We start from the raw sequence: 20,000 nt of genomic DNA, 5'->3' as shown, positions 1-20,000 counted from the left end.
ACAATGACCCAAAGTTAGTTGCCCAAGGCAACCTTGCAACTGTTGCCTCATTTATCCATTCATTTATCAGCTGGGATTCAAGCCCCGTACAGATGTAGACGTTTGGATCACATCAAATGGGGTCTGTGGCCTGATGAGGATCAAACTGTGGGTCCTTTGATGTTGAACAGCTTGCTGGACTACCTTCGACCAAGTCACCACACTCTGTCATCAAAATAAACGTATTGTTGCGTTCTGTTTGTTTCTCCTGATCTGAGCTAGTTCACTCACCTGTTGCTGCTTGCAATGCCTCACAGTAGCTTGCTGTTTGTTAATAATATTAAGTCTCTTTGGCTTATGAGTGTTTTGATGGATTGCCAAAACCGAGGCCCTGATGATGTACAAATGTCTTGCACAGGGTTAAAGGTCCTTATGGCGTATTATTATGTTTTACTCTCCTCTCCTCATCCCTTGGAGTGCTGGGGGCTGGGAGGGGTTTCCTGACATTCACCACTATGTCAGCATTGTGGAGGAATTCCTCTTTCACACAGTGGTGTGTGTGTGTGTGTGTGTGTGTGTGTGTGTGTGTGTGTGTGTGTGTGTGTGTGTGTGTGTGTGTGTGTGTGTGTGTGTGTGTGTGTGTGTGTGTGTGTGTGTGTGTGTGTGTGTGTGTGTGTGTGTGTCATTGTTTCCCTAACATGTCCACGTTGGCATGTCGCAGGGTGGGTGCTGTGAAAGTGAAACATGACTCACCATTGTTGTCGTGACTTAGAACCGGATGAGGGGAGTCTGGTTAAGGGACAGAAGACAGGAAAAGGTTAAAACTGTATTTATATTGCTTGTTTCATCTTACCCTTAAATATACATTTCAATAGATGCAATGGATGAAGGTAAATTTAATTCAAAACATAATTAAAGAAATGGGGGAAGAAGTTAATAACAATGACCCAATCTCAAGCCACAAGGGACATATTTGAACATGCTTTTTACCATTATTTTCACTGTTGGTTCACATTGTTTACTGTGGCTCCTACTCGTTATTCAATGGGATACATGGGAAAAGGAAGTACACAACACTTTCCCCCGAGATGGTGTCTAGAGTCTCGTTCATTGTAACGCAGACATGGAACGTTTTTTAGGAATCAAAAGCATTGTTTATACCAAAAAGCTGGGTGCTGATTACCTACTATTATCTATTATAGGCATTAAGGTAAAATCTTATTGTGCTAAAACTAATACCTCATCATGCACAATCTTTTAGTATTTATAAAGGTCATATTTTTTTCCAGTTCTGAATGTGAATACTGATTCTGACAGATTTAAGATTCAAGATGTTTACTTGTCATATACATACGAGCATGCATATAAGTAGGGAAATTACATTGCAACATTACATTGTCAATGTGGCGTCTATGGCGTGCGGCGTGGGCGGCGGGCAGGGCCACTCGGCTGGAACAGGGATTTTCAGTTAGTGCAATCATGGAAGGGCTCACAAACAGTATTGGCACCCGATACCGATATTGTATCCCATCGGTCCCAACTCTAATTTAAATTTGCCAAGGGACTGGGGTTTGCATTATTAGAATTCATATGCAGCCTTGAAGCCTGCAGACCTGATGTTGCCATACAAATATTTAAAATTCAAGAGATTATTTGTCGCATATATATATTTGTGATTTAAACTGTAATTGTCTTTTTTGGTTTTCATTTTATGACAGAATTATAATATAAACCTGTAACAGTACTCTAGTACATACGATTTAATCATAATATGCTTAAATCCTATGTAGAAGAGCACTATTACAGGCAATCCTGCTTCAATCATATTGTGATTGCAGAAGGATCTTACAAAACGATGGTGTTCAGCTGAAATAATTGCCGTCAGGGGGTTATGTAATAATTGTGACAGCTGTATTCTATCACTTTCTCATCAGCGAGTAGAACTACATGATACTTAGAAATGCAAACCCTGAAAAAAATGTATTGCAGTTTCTCACCCGACATAAGAATGTTTTGCTTACTACACCAAACAAAAAGAGAAAGTCTTCATTTCAACATCTTTCATGTATTTGTATTCCTTACAGCACCCTCATGGGCAGCTCTCTTGTTTGTCATTTACATTTTTCTCACAAACTTTCTCGTTCTATGTTGATGCTCGGGGCTGAGTATTGCCTACCACCTCCCAATACGATATGTATCTCGATGCAGAGGCAACTTTAATAAATAAATTATTCTTTAATTTTTAAAATTAAAATGGCCTTTTTAGTTTCCTCTTAGTTTAAAGATGCATCAATAACATTCTGGTTTCATTTGACTTTATGTGCATTTCTATTTGCTGGAAGAATGCCCACCTGATATATCAGGTATTTTCAAATTTTAACAAATTAATACTGTACTATCAGTTGAGGAGGTAAAGATTTTATTTTATTTATTTTTGTTTGTTTTGTTCAAGTAATTAAAAAAAAAATTGCATGGTAAAAGAAAATAGGCTATATTATCTATTTCTTAAATACAACTCATAGGGGCGACACCTGCAATCACACGTGGCTTTTATTTCAGGCACTTAAGAGGACAGCTTATGCAGCACCCCGGGTGAGGTCCCCAAACCCTGCTGGCTACAGTTAGCTGGGCTGTTAAATACAGAGTCATGAAATGAAGATGCTTTATGTATAATAAACTGTTTAAAATGAATTAACGGTGTGTGGCTGGATGACATACTGTATTATTGAAAGTAATGCGATCCTTTTTCCCCCAACCTTATTTTGAGCACCCTCAGGTAAAAATGCAATCACTCTTTTCGTTGAATGAATACTGACGTCCAAATCAAGTACTCATGCCAAGTTGGAATATTGGCAAAGTCACGATATACATTTTTTCCCAATTTTAAATAGTACATTTTAATCTTGTCTGATAACTGTCATTGATCAGTTAACAAGGGTCTGCATCGCTGCGCGTCAGCAAGGAGGACGTCATGATATACTTACATATCGATTTTTGCAGCACAGCCCTAATTGATGCAATGGTGTCTCATTTCATATCGGACGTTACCATACAGTTCAGTGTGCTGAACTTTACCTCTGTAGCATGATTATATTATATAACACTACAAACATTATGGATGGGCATCATAATCTGAGTAGTCGAATAACCCTAATAGACCCTAAACTTGAATTATGAAATGGTTTTAAAAAAGGTGCCACGTTTTTGATCAATCACCTTTGGCCCATGGTGAAGTTTATGTTATTAACTATGTTCACTATGTAGATATGGACATACAATACTTTTCTGTTTTCAATACAGGTTCTGAACCTCTGAGTGCTGACCTCTGACGAGTATCAACTTATCAACTTTTGACTGCCTGTGACCCCTGCACTAGTCAGCCATGATGGCCATCCCTAATACATATACCGTATATGTATACATATACCGGCGTATATTAATCCCGATGTCGATATTGGCCTCCACAATTTATTGATTGTGGCCTGGGACGATTAAAACATTTCTTTTCTGCACCGTCTCCGCGTCCAGTTCACAAAACATATTACGTTAATGATACGCCAGCACAAACACCACCATAAGTTTTGCTGCTGAGTTTAATTTCACCTTGTTTTTCGTCTGATTGCAGTTATCCATGTGGCAAAGGAAACAATCCAACCATTCGAGCCCACAGAATACTGCATTGAGCGCACACACATACTCAGCTTCTTGTTTGGGATAAATTATTTTTGTTTGGTGCCATATCTTGGCATTCTTGTTTTATTTATTTATTTTTTTTAGTAAAATGTAATTCAGTAGATATAACCTTTAGGGGGCTGAATAAATGTGAAGAAAGTCCTATTTTGATTCCAAGATTTATACATTTGAGTTCATTTATAGGTTTTTAAAATATATTATTATCGTGAAGGTAGTTTTCTGCTGATTTACAAAGTGCAATCAAATAGCAGGATGTGTTGAAATTTCAGTTAGTGCTGCAGGGTGTCGGCTCATGAGTGCAAACACTTTCCACGGCGTCTGAAGCCTGTTTGTTTGTGTCCATGCAGCCATGACAGGCTTCTTATCTTAAGCGCAGTAGAGTCTGCAACTAAGTCAACAGGAGGGTTTGAAGCTCTCCAATGTAATTTGTGACAGGTTAACATTCTTTGACCACATCATCTAGGAAAGTTGATTTCAATTAGATTTTTGTCTTTGCAGTTCAAAGGAAGTCTCATTGTCTTTCTCAACAATGTTTGATTGACAAGGGCTGTACTGCTATTAGCAGTCCAACAGTGTATCATGGGCTACCAAAATGTGACTATTAGAGATACAAATCCAAAGGAATTTCCTTATTCGATAGTTGCTTACCTGAACGAACAATTGTCGATTAATGGATAAGATAAGAGCTCATGACGTCACCAGGGGGTGGAGCCGTGGCGCATGGGGACCTACACAACGCAACGTTGATCACCTCTGAGATGTTGTGACTTGGGGCAGAGCGTTTCTCCACATTTGTCTTGAGTTCAAAATGGAAAATTCAGTGGCAAGACTCGCTGAGTTGGTTCGCACTCGTCTTTGGCGAGTTAAATATTTTAACCTTTTGCCGTCCTCGAGACGAAATGAGCAAGATGTTATGTAGCAGTTCAAGTCTGGTGCAGATATGGACAATGAAACGCTAATAAAATGATTCAACATGACTAGAATTATTGTATATAATAACAGACACAAAATAATTTAGTTTAATGTACTTTTTTGGAGTCCCACTCTAACACTTTATGAAGTTCCCTCTATGTCCAATGAACAAGCTGGACGACAGTGTTGCATAAAGCTCATTACTTAAAGGAAAACTATTTTTTAACTAAGACTTATTTTTTGATAATTGAGCCTCAACACAAATTAGTGGGGAATCATGCACCAAGCTGCAATACCTGGTACAGCAGTGCCATCACAGACGTGTTCTTCTCTCAACACTGGATCAATTTAAAAGATGGATAGTTTATCCAACCCCGAAGGGCAATTTCAAACTGATGCTAATCATGCGTGATTAGCATCAGTCACGGGTGAGTCACGAGTGAGGCAAGTGTTGCCTTCCAACAGGGAGGCACCACGGGAGGCAACAACTAAAGCTGCATTCAGATGGAACACGCTAGACGGGAAGGGGATGGTAGGTACAACGGCAAAACAAAACAAACATTATGTTGCTGTGGTGATGACTCTAATAAAATACATTGAACAATCATTTTGTGTCTTTTTATATATAATAATTACAATTTTAATGTTGAGTCATTTTATTAGCCTGTCGTTGCCCATATCAGCACCAGACTTCACCTGCTACGTAACATCCAGCTCATTCCCACACAGAGAATGGCAAAAAATGTAATATTGTTTAAATATTTGACTTGCACTAAATATTCCTGAATGTGCAAAGGAGCTCAGCGAGTCTTTCCTGGAACTTCTCCATAATGAAATTAAATGAGGAGAAGCGCCCCTCATGCCATGTCACAAAATCTCTGAGGTGTGCGACGTCGTGTAGGTCGTCGACGATTGTTTGTTAAGGTTAACAACTATCGATTCACAAAATTCCTTGAAATTTGCATCCCTGGTTCCCAATGATGGAAAAATAATGTTTTAGTGCAAATTGTTACTGTGGGGTCTGGCTTTGGTGGATCACCTAGGTTATCTCTCTCAGCACTGCTATTGTTCTTCCAATCAAGGGATTTATTTTTTGACTTTGTAAAAACAATCTTCCTTTTCAATGAGCAAATGTAACCCGGTAGTTTCTGTACAGTTTCCAAGCGAGACTGTCGATGTATGAAGGCAGCAGACTACAGACTATTCATGTGAACTGGAATGCTGCAGAAATCCATATTCCTCCTCAGCTGCATGCAAGTTTCGTTTGGAACTGGGGTGGCATTCCTCCAAACCTCAAATTGATTTCTCATCTCTCTTTAAGTCCCAAATCCATATTGGGGCACTGCGAGCCTGCTGCTGGAGTGAATGACTGGGCGGTTTGTTTGAACGCTGGCTCGCCTGTTTGACAGACCAACATCATCAGGCTGTTGTGGCTGCAGACGTCTCTGTGTGTGGATAATCAGCGTCTGATGTGATGACTGGGTCCTCTCATGCTGCCCTCATAGCTTGTTTTTTTTTTTTCACGCCCAAGCCATCGTGATGTGACTCGTTTAGGCCCCTGTTGAATATTATTGTGCTGGTCTCTCAAACCAGTGGAACAGCTTCCATGACAACAGTGTCTAATAATATTAAAGGGTTCCATATTGTTGTCGCCATCAGAGGTCAGTGTGTCTCTGCGTAACTGGATTCTGATTGGATGCCTCTTAATGTGATTTTCTAACAGACACCTAGTCGGATCTCCAAAGTCTTTGGCTTCCAAACATATTTGCAGGCAGTCAGTATCCTACATTTCTTTGGGGGGAGGGGGGGGATTTCTTATAATGCTCAAGTGTGGGGTTTTTCTGTAGCTATTGAGCTATAGAAAGTAAGCTATTATAAGTAGAATGGCGTGTGTGTCTGCATAAGGCTCTGCTTTTCAATTTTTTTCCACAGTTCCCTTAGTGAAAACTTCACAGCTTTTTGCCTGTGAGCAGACTGCAGAGGCACACATGACAGTCAGCCATTCAGCGTAAACTTGCTTAATCACTTAACTCACCTGTCTACAAGCACTAATATTACTTACACATTTGGAGTATGGGGAAACACAATTTTGATCCGCTGTGTAATTACGTGTTGCATGGTACGATTGACAATACGGGGATTGTACTGTACGGGGATGGTAGCTCAGGCGGTAGAGCTGGTGGTCTAGTGATCCAAAGGTTGCTGGTTGGATCCCAGGCTCCTCCTGCTAGCATGCTGTAGTGTCCTTGAGCAAGACACTTAACCCCTCATTGCTCCTGATGGCTGCGTCCGTCAGTGTTTGAACAATTGTAAGTCGCTTTGGATAAAAGCGTCTGATCAATGACTAAATGTAAATGTAAATAAAGTACACTTTGAACCTGAACTTTGAACACTGTCACCATGACGACCATTGCTAGGGACCCGGGGGGGTGTTTGTGGACCTTCATCACCATAGCGATAAGAGGATGAGAGCATGGTTGGCTCAGGAGGACCATAAAAACTTAAAGCACTGAGACTGCAGAGATGGCCGTCTTTTATAGCCTCCATTTATGACAAATGCAATAATAAGAATTAAGAGGAGTTATGAAGCCTTTGATTGGGCCCTTTGGAAATGTGTTTGAACGCTATGTGTGATGGCCAAATGGAATTATAAATAAAACTGTTTACAAGATGACATCTTTACAAATATCTATTTATCATGACATGAAATGCAATCACTATATTAGACTGTCAACGACTGACTGACCAGGGTGTGACCCAAACGGAAAACATTGCATCACACAGTAACTAGTAGTGCTTGGTACATCGGACAAACAAAACTTGATTGATTCACCGATATTGCTTATTTATTTAATGATGTATTGCATTATAAAATTTATACAGAAATATTTTTAGAATCAATCATTTTTAATGTTGATATTTAGTTCCGCATTGACGTAGATGTGTTGGTTAGAACATCGAGAACTGTCTATGAAATTCAGGAACTGGTGTTGCTTTACTGGAATGCTCCTGAAGGACAACATTTGACCACATCACTATATTATGATTAATAAAATCCCAGATGAAAGCTAGGCGACTGTATAGCAGGGACATGTTGCACAGCCATATTCAACAGTTAGTTGTAGTCTAAACTCAACTGATGGAAACACACCTAATTCTTACAGTGCCTCCAAATTCCTCTTGAATTTGGACGGAAACGTATGATTGTAGAATCTCCATGATTTCACGAAAATGATCAGGATCACTCGGGCCATCATTTAATAAATCTGACTCTGCATTAAAGCAGTGCTCCTATATCGACTGAAAATGCTTAATGATGGTGAGCTTTGATTCCGTACTGCCCCCACCACCTGAGTGGGTCGCTGCCCGCCTCGTTCTCATCAGCCCCCTCAGCTCTACCTGTCTGCTGCTGAGCAGAAGAAGAAGAAGAATCTTTAATTATCACACAACACACCACACTACAACACATGCACACAGACACATACACGTGCTTTGGATGGTGGCCAGTGAAATGAGGCCTCTGCATTTGACCCATCCTGGCATGTGCTTCCTCCGGGGGGGCAGCCAGGAGCAGGGGGCAGCGTTCGTCTACGCCCGGGGACCTGGTGACGAGTGTCCATCGCTGGTAAGACCATGATGGGTGCATGTTTTTAGTGGGGGTCCTTACTGACGTTAGGTGGAGGAAACCCCATGTGAGCACGGGGAGAACATGAAAACTCCACACAGAAAGGCTCCTGTTTGGGAGATAACCTGCTCGGAGCACGGTGCCAACAGCGCCCCAGGCGAGCAGGGAAGCCTGATTGAAATCACAGTCAGGGGGCCACTCCAAATCAATTTTTATTTCTTCATTTATTTTCTTTCCCAGAAGTTATTGGCAGATTTCTGGATCTCATTACACACTGAGCAACTAACCCTTCCACAGTGTGCTGTGAAAACGAATGCCCTCAGCAGAGAGATACTTGGAGTGTTAATATAAATAATAGAACTAGAGACAGACTGTGTTGAAAATCATATTTAACACTGAAACAGCAGCAGACAACAAATCTATTGGTTGAATGGTCTTGAGTTTCTGCCAACACGGATACCAAACCAGTATTTTTCCTCTAACTCTCACCTCTCCTTGACTCTTGTGGTTTTTCTTATTAGCAGCTGTCAGAAAGTTCTTGGTCAAGTTTATTGTATTGAATCACTGTTGTCATGGTAACCTGAGGCCGCAAATGGCTGCTGTTATCGTGTGGCCAACTTCACTTCTCTTCACACCACAATAGTCATATGTTAAAGTGTTAACATCATAATTCAGGTCAGGTTTGTGAGAGGATCACATCGGATTCCTTCTTTTTTCCCTGATCTCTGATCCGGCTTCTGTTTGTTATCGGCCCAATACGGACGCTGGGCATCTGATCCATGCCATCTCTACTAGTGGTGCTACTGTATAGAAATAAACCAGTCATGCGTGTGTGCGTGTATTCAAATCTTGGTTTTATTTGGACAAACAACACAGACACATTCAAGTCAAAATAAGTGTTTATCCCCCAGTTGGTGCAGCAGTCGATCACATAGCTATGAGAACTGGGGCTTTTATAGAACTTCTTCTGCAATCTTTAAGTTTACATCAAGAGGGAAATAAATTGTGAAAAGAATTGTCCTGTTTTCCTAATCAAGCTATAAAACAGAATGAGGACCATCAATTGATCCATTTGACTCTTAATATTTTGAGATGTTTAATGGATTTCACATTTTTCAAAAGTGCCAATAAATCATATCTTCCGTGTTGGTGGTTTACATTACAAGTCCTTGAATCGTATTTGAATCCGGCGGACCCGGCAACCGACTGACAACATGCAGAGGAGCACGCACATCAAGCAAATACATTGAATGGCTGTTCCTTATCAAGTGCCAGCTAAATACAGTAAAATATACAATTTGGGATTTTATTAACAAAATAATCTTGTGGTTTACCACTTTAAATGACTTGCATGCACTTATTCCATCTCATGAACCAATGATCCAAAGAATAAAAATATTTTTATAGATGGCTTCAGGACACTGTTCCTGCCTAGAGCTGTCATCCAGTGTAAACATCAGAACAGCAGCTTCCTCCTTCTCCTCCTCATGCAGACTGATGAAGGCTTTGTTTGTCTCCTCCTCAGGGTGGATGCAGTCTGCTGACCTCCTTCATTCCGCAGTGGACCCGTCCTCCACAAAAAGCTGCTGCTCCCCCTGCTGCCCACCAGCATGTCAGGTAAACACCAGCTCTTCAAGACGCTCCGGCAGCCTCTGTTCCCCCTTGTGTATATATTGTTAATCTGTGTGTTTTATTAAAAACAACAGACTTCTGATTTCTGGAGTGGTTTCAATTAAATGTTCAAGTCTGAGGGAGATGACATTTTATCTCACTCTGTTATCACTGAAAAGCAAAACAAGATAGCACTTTATTAAGATTATTAATTGCAGTGGGGAAATTCAGGTTACAACAGCAAAGAAGTCAAGATGAAATAAAAAGAACAAAGCTAACATGGAGTAGTAGCTCGATTCTGACTAGTGAGACCCATGTGGGCAGATGGCACTTACTCTGCAGTACTGTAAGTGAAAGTACAGGTAATATACATAACTGGTAGTCGTGTAAACTAAATCAAAACTAAATGCTGAGGAAAATGTAGAGATCAGGCGGCCAAAGCGGAGCTGAATGTCCCTGTTCCAGGATTACAGACAAATCATTTCAAATCAATACTTTGTCTCAATATATTATTTTATTTGATAAGTACCAGGATAATGTGCACTAAGACAGTCACCATCTTCTTGATCTCTAATGGAATTATATATTTGTAGTTCTTAATGTCAAGGCGATAGTGGCGCCGCCCCTAGCGGTCGCCTGCGCCGGCGCTCCGGTTATTTTCTTACTCTTTAGTATTTTTTTCCTTTTTTTATCACAATGTTTGCCAGAAAAACATCAACAATTAACTCATACGACCGCGATGCACTCATGGATATAAAAATTTCCCTAAATGAACAACTTTGGGACTTTTTAATCCGTGGGAGCAGAGTGGCCGGCGGAAATCCTACGCGGGAACACTCGCAACAACAACTACAACAACAAAAATGGAGTCGCTGTTCCACGAGCCGGCCCACGGAGGAAGCACCGAGGTAAACGAGGCGGCATTCGGGTCAGAATGAGGACGCAACCTTACCGTCCACCTCTGCCAAGCATCCTTCTTGCTAACGTCCAGTCCCTGGAGAACAAGATGGATGAACTTCGAGCGAGGATTCAATTCCAGCGTGACACGAGGAACTGTTGCGTCCTCTGCCTGACGGAAACATGGCTGAACCCACTGGTGCCGGATGAAGCCATACGTCCAGCCGAGGCCTTCTCCGTGTTCCGCTCCCGGCGACAGAACGGGAGAGTCGGGGAAATCCAAAGGTGGAGGCGTCTGCCTAATGGTAAACAACCGCTGGTGTAACGCCAACAACACCAAATTCCTCTCCCACTCCTGCTCGCCGAACCTGGAACAGCTGACCATACTATGCCGTCCATTTTATCTCCCCCGGGAATTCAGCACGGTCATCATTACAGCCGTTTATATCCCACTGCAAGCGGACACCGACGCAGCTCTGTCGGTTCTGTACGATGTGTTGTGCGGATTTCAGAACAGACATCCCGACGCGGCTGTGGTGGTGACTGGGGACTTTAACAGGGCTAACCTTAAAAAAGTTCTGCCGAATTTCCACCAACACATCACGTGTGCCACCAGGGGAGACAGAACTCTGGACCATTGTTACACACGTTACAAGAACGGATACAAGCCCGTGTCGCTTCCTGCTTTCGGGAAATCAGATCACGCCGCGGTCTCGCTGCTTCCTGTTTACAGGCCTCTGATCGCGCGGGATCTGGTGATGACGAGGGAAGTGAAGCGGTGGACGGACCAATCAGAGGCTGCGCTTCAGGACGCTCTGACTGACGTAGACTGGGACATGTTCCAAACAAGTTCAAGTGACGTCAGCGAGTTTACAGAGGCTGTAGTAAGTTTTGTGGCTACGCTAGCGGATGAAATCGTTCCCACGGTGAAAGTTCGGATATTTCCAAACCAGAAACCATGGGTTGATAAATCCATCCGCTGCGCTCTGAATGCGCGCACGGCCGCTTTCAACGACGGACTTGTATCTGGTAACATGGACAATTACAAAGCGGCGTCGTACAATCTGCGGAGGGCGGTGAGGGACGCTAAACGGACGTACAGAGACACCGTGGAGCTGCAGATGGAGCGGGGGGACACAAGACGCTTGTGGGAGGGGCTGCGAACAATAACAAACTACAAGAGCAGCTCCTCCCCAGCCACGAGTGCGGACGCCTCCCTGGCCAACCAACTGAACTCCTTTTATGCGCGGTTCGAGTCTGGCAGCAGCACCGCTAGCTCGCCGGCTAATTGGAGTTACACCGCTGGGGATGAGCGCGCACTCTCAGTGTCCGTGCACGAGGTCAGGAGGGCTTTGATGCGGGTGAACACCAGGAAAGCTGCGGGCCCAGATGGCATATCTGGGCGAGTACTGAAGACCTGTACTAACCAGCTAGCTCCGGTGTTCACCACAATATTCAACATCTCCCTGGCTGAATCAGTGGTCCCATCCTGCTTCAAGAGGTCCACCGTCGTTCCTGTCCCGAAGATCGCCTCTCCAACCTGCCTGACTGACTACCGTCCGGTGGCCCTCACCTCGGTGGTCTTGAAGTGTTTCGAGAGGCTGATTAAGGATTACATCTGCGCCTCCCTCCCCCGCACCTTGGACCCGTTGCAGTTCGCGTACCGGCAGAACAGATCCACGGATGACGCGGTCTCCCAGGTACTGCACACCACGCTCACGCACCTGGATGGCCAGAAGGGGGCCTATGTGAGAATGCTGTTCATCGATTATAGTTCAGCTTTCAACACCATAGTTCCCACCAGACTGGCTGTCAAGCTGATGGAGCTAGGATTGAATGGTCCGCTGTGCACCTGGATCCTGGACTTCCTCACAGGCCGCGCCCAGGTGGTCAAGGTGGGGAAGTACATGTCAAGCTCCCTCACCCTGAATACAGGATCCCCCCAGGGCTGCATCCTCAGCCCCCTACTGTACTCCCTGTACACACATGACTGTGTGGCCAGGTCCAGCTCCAACACCATCATCAAGTTTGCTGACGACACCGTGGTCGTAGGCCTGATCACCGACTGCGATGAGAAGGCCTACCGTGAGGAGGTGGCTGACCTGTCACTCTGGTGCCAGGACAACAGCCTCCACCTGAATGTCAGCAAAACCAAGGAGCTGATTGTGGACTTTAGGCGTGGATCACAATCGAGGACGCACGCGCCCTTGTGGATTAATGGGACTTCTGTCGATAGGGTGAGCAGCTTCAGATATCTGGGAGTCCACATCACAGAGGACTTAACATGGACTGTACACACAGACACTCTGGTGAGAAAGGCGAGGCAGCGTCTCTACCACCTCAGGAAGCTGAGGAAATTCCGGGTCTCGGTGAGGATCCTCAAGTCCTTCTACTCTGGAGCAGTGGAGAGCATCCTGACAGGCAACATCACTGCCTGGTTTGGGAACTGTACTGCCCAGGACAGGCGGGTCCTGCAGAGGGTGGTGCGTTCAGCTGAACGTACCACTGGAACTACCCTCCCCCCCCTTGCAGGAGTTATACACCAGGAGGTGTAGTAGCAGAGCTGCAGGATCATGAAGGATCCTCATCACCCCAACAACGGACTGTTTCAGCTGCTGCATCAGGCAAGCGCCTCCGCAGTCACGCAGCGAGAACCGAGAGACTGAGACGGAGTTTCTTCCCTCAAGCCATCAGAACTGTCAACGCTGACCTCACCAGGGGTCCTAACTGAGCCATGCACTAGGCTCCACTACCTACTGTACTGTATGTAGCATACTGTACCGCATACTGTATCACTGTTCAGGGTTGTTCGTGATGCCGTATTGCTGCGCCGTACTGTTGTATACTGTGCTGTATTATCCCAAACACTACCTCACACTATTCACATTCACATGCCACTTTAATTCACATGCCACTTTAAATGCACATATCTGTATATACATAGGCATATTCCTTCTACCTATTCCATTTTATTTCTATTTATTTTTATTGTATTTTATTCTATATATTTTATCTTATTCTATAAGTATTCCACTTACTGTATTACGTTTTAGGAGTCAGTTAGTCGGTCTATTAGAAAGGAATTTTCTACTTTTTATTTTATTTTATTTTATTTTTTTATTTTTTCCTAGGACATATTGTGTGCTATCACCGGGTGCGTTGCATTACATTTCACTGCATATATGTATGGAAGTATGTATATGTATGTGACAAATAAAAAATCTTGAATCTTGTCAAGTCCCTCATAACCTTAGGTTTATAATTTACATGTTTATAACGTTGTCTAAATCGATTTTATGGGAGTAATTCAGATTGTTTATTTTCTAATATTATGGGGTTGTGAGCATGTGTATTCTTTAATTGAAAATTTATCATGGTCTCTCCTGTGTTTTTTGTGTCCTCAGGTAGCTACACTCCGGCCCCTGGCGGCCCCTTCTCGGCCCTCACCCCCAGCATGTGGCCCCAGGACATCCTGGCCAAGTACCACCAAGTGAGGACACCTCGCTCGCTCACTCGCTCCCTCATCTAGAACTTGACGATGTAGTCGAGGTGAAATGCCTCAGATTCTGAGTCTGATCAACATCAGTTCAATTTTATCAAACCAATATCATTTACAGAATATGTTTATTCAGCCAAGTACATTTATATTGCTGTACAGTCAAATGTGACCCACTTTACTTTAGGGGCATTATTTTGGAGTCAAAAAGTACAAACAACACAACAAAATGTAGAGTCTATCAATATTATGAGTCTCAGAAAATCTGAAAGTCTGTCACCAACCTCAACAGACTTTATCACGTCATCAACTTCTTCCGTTGTAACAACAACGGACGTGTCCTCGGTCTCCTCCGGTGGTTCTTGAAAATATTCAGTTTCATCGTCACATTAAGTTTGAAATCCGTTGTTTGAAATGTTCTCCAAGTCCGGAGTAACATCACATTCAGCGTCGCTGTTGGAGAACTGACTATCATCATGGAAAATGAAGTCCAGTACGCGCTGCTTACACTGACTTGGATCCATCGCACTGGTCAGATTAAGGTCCGAGGTATGATTCAGAGCTTCCTCCACCCGCTTCATCTAATCCATAACGATAGGGGGGAGAAAGTTTTCACAGACAAGTGAGACGGAAACACCCCCGTGCTGCGCTTTAACCGTCTGTTTACTGAAGTGACGTAGGTGCGTGACGCAAAGGGTTTTTCTTCTTGGCCATTTCACAACAGTGGCTCCGTGTGTGTAAAAGAAGTACGATTTAAAGGTTGAATTCTATCAAAACGGTTTCACATTGTGACTTCACATCACATGGAACATGGAGGAATGACTTTCACCTGGACGCTCACTTTAAAGGAAACAATCGAGCGGCGTTGTTCAGTGCTGTTCAGCGTCTCGGTAAGTGACCTGTGTTCCCACATGTCATCAAACGGGAATATTTAAATCCACGGTTTAACATTTTCATACTATTTATAAATCAAACTCAGTTTTGAAAATACGTTGAGAGATTAAAAAAAACACAAAAGGAACATGAATGTGGAAAAATCTAATTTTTCTTCAAGAAAGGTTTTTTTCAACTTATTTGGCTGCTCCTGGCCATTCTAGAAATGTGCAAAATGACAGGTTTTGGTAAGGTGGGTTACAAATGTCATAAAAAAAAAAACCTAAACAGTCAAATAGCCAAATATACAAAAATAGCCACATATAGAAAAATAGCCAAATACATAAACTCAAATAATAGACAAATATACAAAGTGTGATTCTATTCAGAGGAGAAGTTTAAAGGAGAAGTGGCAGTATGGCTGTAGGTGTGACTGTGGGGTATAAAATATAAATACAGATGCAAATACTGTGCAGCATGAATAAATATCTATGCATTAGTACGGGATGGATAACAATCAATGGGTAGGTTTAAATGCCTGTTACAGAAACTATTACTTGATTGTCTGTCAGTTATAGTCTCTGCATTAAGTCTACAAAGCAGTCGATCTTTGTGAATGAGAAAAAATATATATTTAAAAGAAGCAGCTTACAAGCCACATATCACCAAACAAATCAAACTGCGATAATATACAGGGAAAGTAAAATATTACGTCACCTACACCACAACAGAAAGCGCTGAGAAGAACTCTGTTTGTGCCATAGTGCGATAGGATCTGCTGTGCGGTAATGAGGTGACCAAGCGCTGAACTGAGTGGGTGTTACTGTAAACTCCACAAATCCACACCACGTCTCCAAGAAATCTATCGATAAACAGTATAGATAGATACTTATTCAGGGAGAGTGCAGTGTCACAGCAGCTCAAAACACAGGCAAAATAATGATGGAATAAAAATAGAAAAAAAACCCAATTAAACTAAACCTAACAATAGACCAGATAAATAACCCTAACAATAAACATTTTTGCAATTCTATGTGTTTTGACAGAAGGATCCCACAGAGGAATCTGAACTCCATTATGATGAGTTTGGCTTCAAGATGGAGAGTGAAGGTAACACACACATAGTGTGTGTGTGTGTGTGTGTGTGTGTGTGTGTGTGTGTGTGTGTGTGTGTGTGTGTGTGTGTGTGTGTGTGTGTGTGTGTGTGTGTGTGTGTGTGTGTGTGTGTGTGTGTGTGTGCGCGCGCGCGCGCGCAATTGCGGTCTGCAGCTTTCAGTTCATGTTCACATCAGCCATTAGAGCGGTAAAACAACGTGATGTCAGTGTTTTCCATCGCAGTGTGATTGTTGGTGCCAGGCGGGCTGGTTTGAGTATTTCTCTAACTGCTCATCTCCTGGGATTTTCAAGCTCAACAGTCTCTAGAGTTGACTCAGAATTGTGCGAAAAACAAAACACCTCCCGTCGAGCGGCACTTCTGCGGACAGAAACACCTTGTTGATGAGGGAGGTTAACAGAACGGTCAGACCGGCTGGAGCTGACAAAAAGGCTACGTCACTCACCACTCTTCAATGTGGAGAGCAGAACAACATGTCACCACAACACATTGAACTTCGAGGCGGATGGACTACAACAGCAGAACCATGTCGGGTTCCACTTCTGTCAGAAGAACGGGAAGTTGAGGCTGCAGTGGGAACAGGCTCAACCAAACTGGACAGTTGAAGACTGGAAAAACGTAGCCGGGTCTGATCAATCTCCATTTCTGCTGAGGCACACGAGTGGAGGGTCAGAATTTGGCGGCAAATGCATGAATCCATGGACCAAACCTGCCTTGTGTAAACAGTTGTTCTGGGAAGTGGCCTCACTGGATCTGAATCCAATAGAACACATTTGGGATGTGATGGAACGGGAGGTTCTCAGCATCAATGTGCATCATCAATCATGTTGTCATTAGTAATGGTAATAACAGTATGTTCATCACATGTATGGGGTTGTTAGTTGCAATGTTTGGTACGTTGTTGTGACTGTTTTTCTCAGCGAAAGTTCTCAACGCATACTAGTTATAACATAATTTTAGAGCAGTATTCTGTCTCAATATATTATTGGTTTGGTAAGAATCTGTGTACTAAGCAGGATAATGTGCAGCCAGACGGTCAGTATCGGTAATGACCGGCTGCCTTACCTCTTACTTAAATAGTCAATAGTGAATATTCTTGAGCTCCGTTACACATTTCTGTTTCTTCATGTCAAACCCCCCCCCAGATGGCGAGGAGCCCCAGGCGTGGCTGGGCGGTGAAGGCTCCCCCCAGCACGAGGACCCCCAGCAGCGCCTCCGCTGGCAGGCCCACCTGGAGTTCACCCACAACCACGCAGTGGGAGACCTGACCTGGGACCTGATCGCCCCCGTGCTGCTGCGGTCCGACCGCCTGCGCTCCTTGGTGCTGGGAGGGATCCCCCACAGCATGAGGCCGCAGGTCGGTGGCCACCCATGACCCCAAAACATCTTTTAGATGTTCATTTCATTTACGTTATTGAGAGAGAGAAACACCCCCCACCCCCCCCAGGAATTTGGTGAGATGCAGTTGTAAACCTACTGGAAAACAAGCCCCAATTGGACCAACACACGTATGAGCACTTTAAGGCGTGGCTTTATATCTATTACTGTATATATTTTTGTTTTTGATGAATCTTGAATCTTCAATCCAGAATATTAGGGCTGCAAGGGATCTCAAAACTCCCAGATCGGATAATTTCTCAAATCAGCAAAACAAAGGGAGTAAATATGACTTTGCTTTCCATTTATTCTGTAAACACTTAAAACAAGGAACTTTTCATGTGGTCTTCAATGAAAACAACATCCAAGATGTCCAATGTTTTAAATAAAATATTAAAATATATAAAATATTATAGTCAATTGTTATATTAAAGTGCAATGTGAGGCAGGCAGGATACCTTCTTCCGTTGAACATGGTAGTGAATGGATAAAAATATGTTTACATCCGTCCCCAGTAACTGAATTTAATTCCATTATTCCCACATGTGGTAAAGTAGCAGCGACACAGTGCATCCACATTCATGGAATCATGACTTAAAAAAGTAACAGCGATAGTAAAACTGTATTTCACTATGACGGTTCAGTTTTTCACTCGATGGGCGGTTCACATGCCATATGAACCGTAGTGATGACGGGACGATGCAGGTTCTGTGTCCTTGATGATGCGCTGACGTGTTGAACTGACCCTGCAGCTCTGGATGAGGCTCTCTGGAGCGCTGCAGAAGAAGAGAACCTCCGAGATCTCCTACAAGGAAATCATCAAGAACGGCTCCAACGACGACACCTCCACCTCCAAGCAGGTACCTCACCGCCAACACCATCACCATCACAGGGGCTTTCAGAGGATTTTCAATGACGTATCAACATGTCTGCTGATGAATTCAAACGCCTTCATTAAAAAGAAGAAATGATGTCTCTACATCACAGTGGAGCACTGGGCTATCCTGACGTCCTTTCTTTCTTTCATTCTCTTTCTTTCTTCATTCCTTTTTTTATTTTTATTTTCAACTCATCTCTTTCTTTGTCTCACTTTCTTTTTCCCTTTTGTTTCCCCTCCCCCCCCTTACTTTCAATTCACTCTGCTTTCTTTCTTTCATTTTCTCTTTCTTTTTGCTTCCTGTCTCTTTCCCCTGTTTCTTTGTTTCTTTTTTCTTCTCTTGATTCTTTCTCTCTATTTTTTCTTTCTTCTTTTCCCTTGCATCATTCCTCCCTTCCCTCTCTCTCCCTCTTTCCCTCCGTCAGATAGAGAAGGACTTGTTGCGTACCATGCCGTCCAATGCCTGTTTCAGCACTCTGTCCAGTGTCGGGGTTCCCCGGCTCAGGAGGGTGCTGCGTGGCCTGGCCTGGCTCTACCCGGATATTGGCTACTGCCAGGGCACCGGCATGGTGAGAGAGGGTCAAGCACGGCTTTTTAAAATGAGTTCTTACCAGGTCCTTGAGGTGCTTGAATTACATCCTCTGAAATGCATGTACTGGAATACCTACTGAAAACCTGTGATATTCCGTGTGTGTGTGTGTGTGTGTGTGTGTGTGTGTGTGTGTGTGTGTGTGTGTGTGTGTGTGTGTGTGTGTGTGTGTGTGTGTGTGTGTGTGTGTGTGTGTGTGTGTGTGAGAGAGAGAGAGATTTCTGTTCAGTGCTTGAGACCAGTCAACCAGTGTCATGGAGTAAACTCTTGGTATAAAATGTTCCAGTGTGGAAAGCTGACCATCCATTCACCTCCTCCCTCCAGGTAGTTTCCTGCCTCCTGCTGTTCCTGGAGGAGGAGGACGTGCTGTGGATGATGTGTGCTCTGATTGAGGACCTCCTCCCTCCGTCCTACTTCTCCTCCACCCTGCTGGGCGTCCAGACGGACCAGAGGGTTCTCCGTCAGCTCATCGTCCAGTACCTGCCGGCCCTGGACGGCCTCCTGCAGGAGCACGACATCGGTGGGCTGGGGTTTCGTCCAAGTGGTGTTGGTGTTTTATTTCTCTCTGTACCATAGTAAAGGGTTTGTTTGAGCAGTTTGGTACTTTAAGACGTCCATCTTTAGCGAGGAGCATCAATGGAAATAGCTTGTTTAAAGCTTACAAGCAAAAAATAACTACATACACAGAGTGTAAGGCAGATGGAAGGATGGTGTCAACGTTGTTCTCTCCCTACAGAGTTATCCCTCATCACGCTCCACTGGTTCCTGACGTCCTTCGCCAGCGTCGTGGACATCCGGCTTCTCCTGAGGATCTGGGACCTGCTGTTCTACCAGGGCTCGCTGGTTCTCTTCCAGGTCACTCTGGGAATGCTCAAGATCAAGGTACCCCCTGCAGCTTTCTTGCAAATGTGAGCCACCGCGCACTTTAGGGTCATTTGGCGGCTTCCGACTTTGAAA

General features: G+C 43.6%; 1 protein-coding gene across 3 annotated transcripts in view; it reads left to right on the top strand.

Annotated features, from left to right (window-relative positions):
• Window positions 1-20,000, top strand: part of sgsm3 (small G protein signaling modulator 3) — a 47,763-nt gene that overhangs the window by 1,979 nt on the left and 25,784 nt on the right. For 2 of the 3 annotated variants that reach the window (XM_080008797.1, XM_080008799.1), the window contains exons 2-9: window positions 9,735-9,826; window positions 14,122-14,207; window positions 16,133-16,196; window positions 17,346-17,557; window positions 18,330-18,437; window positions 18,880-19,023; window positions 19,368-19,563; window positions 19,780-19,925. In XM_080008797.1, the coding sequence (XP_079864923.1) occupies window positions 9,820-9,826; window positions 14,122-14,207; window positions 16,133-16,196; window positions 17,346-17,557; window positions 18,330-18,437; window positions 18,880-19,023; window positions 19,368-19,563; window positions 19,780-19,925 (963 nt within the window). In that variant the 5' untranslated portion in view covers window positions 9,735-9,819. The remainder of the gene's footprint in view (window positions 1-9,734; window positions 9,827-14,121; window positions 14,208-16,132; window positions 16,197-17,345; window positions 17,558-18,329; window positions 18,438-18,879; window positions 19,024-19,367; window positions 19,564-19,779; window positions 19,926-20,000) is intronic. The other variant, XM_080008798.1, reaches the window with a different exon arrangement.

This window comes from Zeus faber (assembly GCF_960531495.2).
Source record: "Zeus faber genome assembly, chromosome: 11".
Taxonomy (NCBI): domain Eukaryota; kingdom Metazoa; phylum Chordata; class Actinopteri; order Zeiformes; family Zeidae; genus Zeus; species Zeus faber.
Note: the sequence above shows the minus strand (reverse complement) of the source record. Positions and strands in the feature narration are given on the sequence as shown.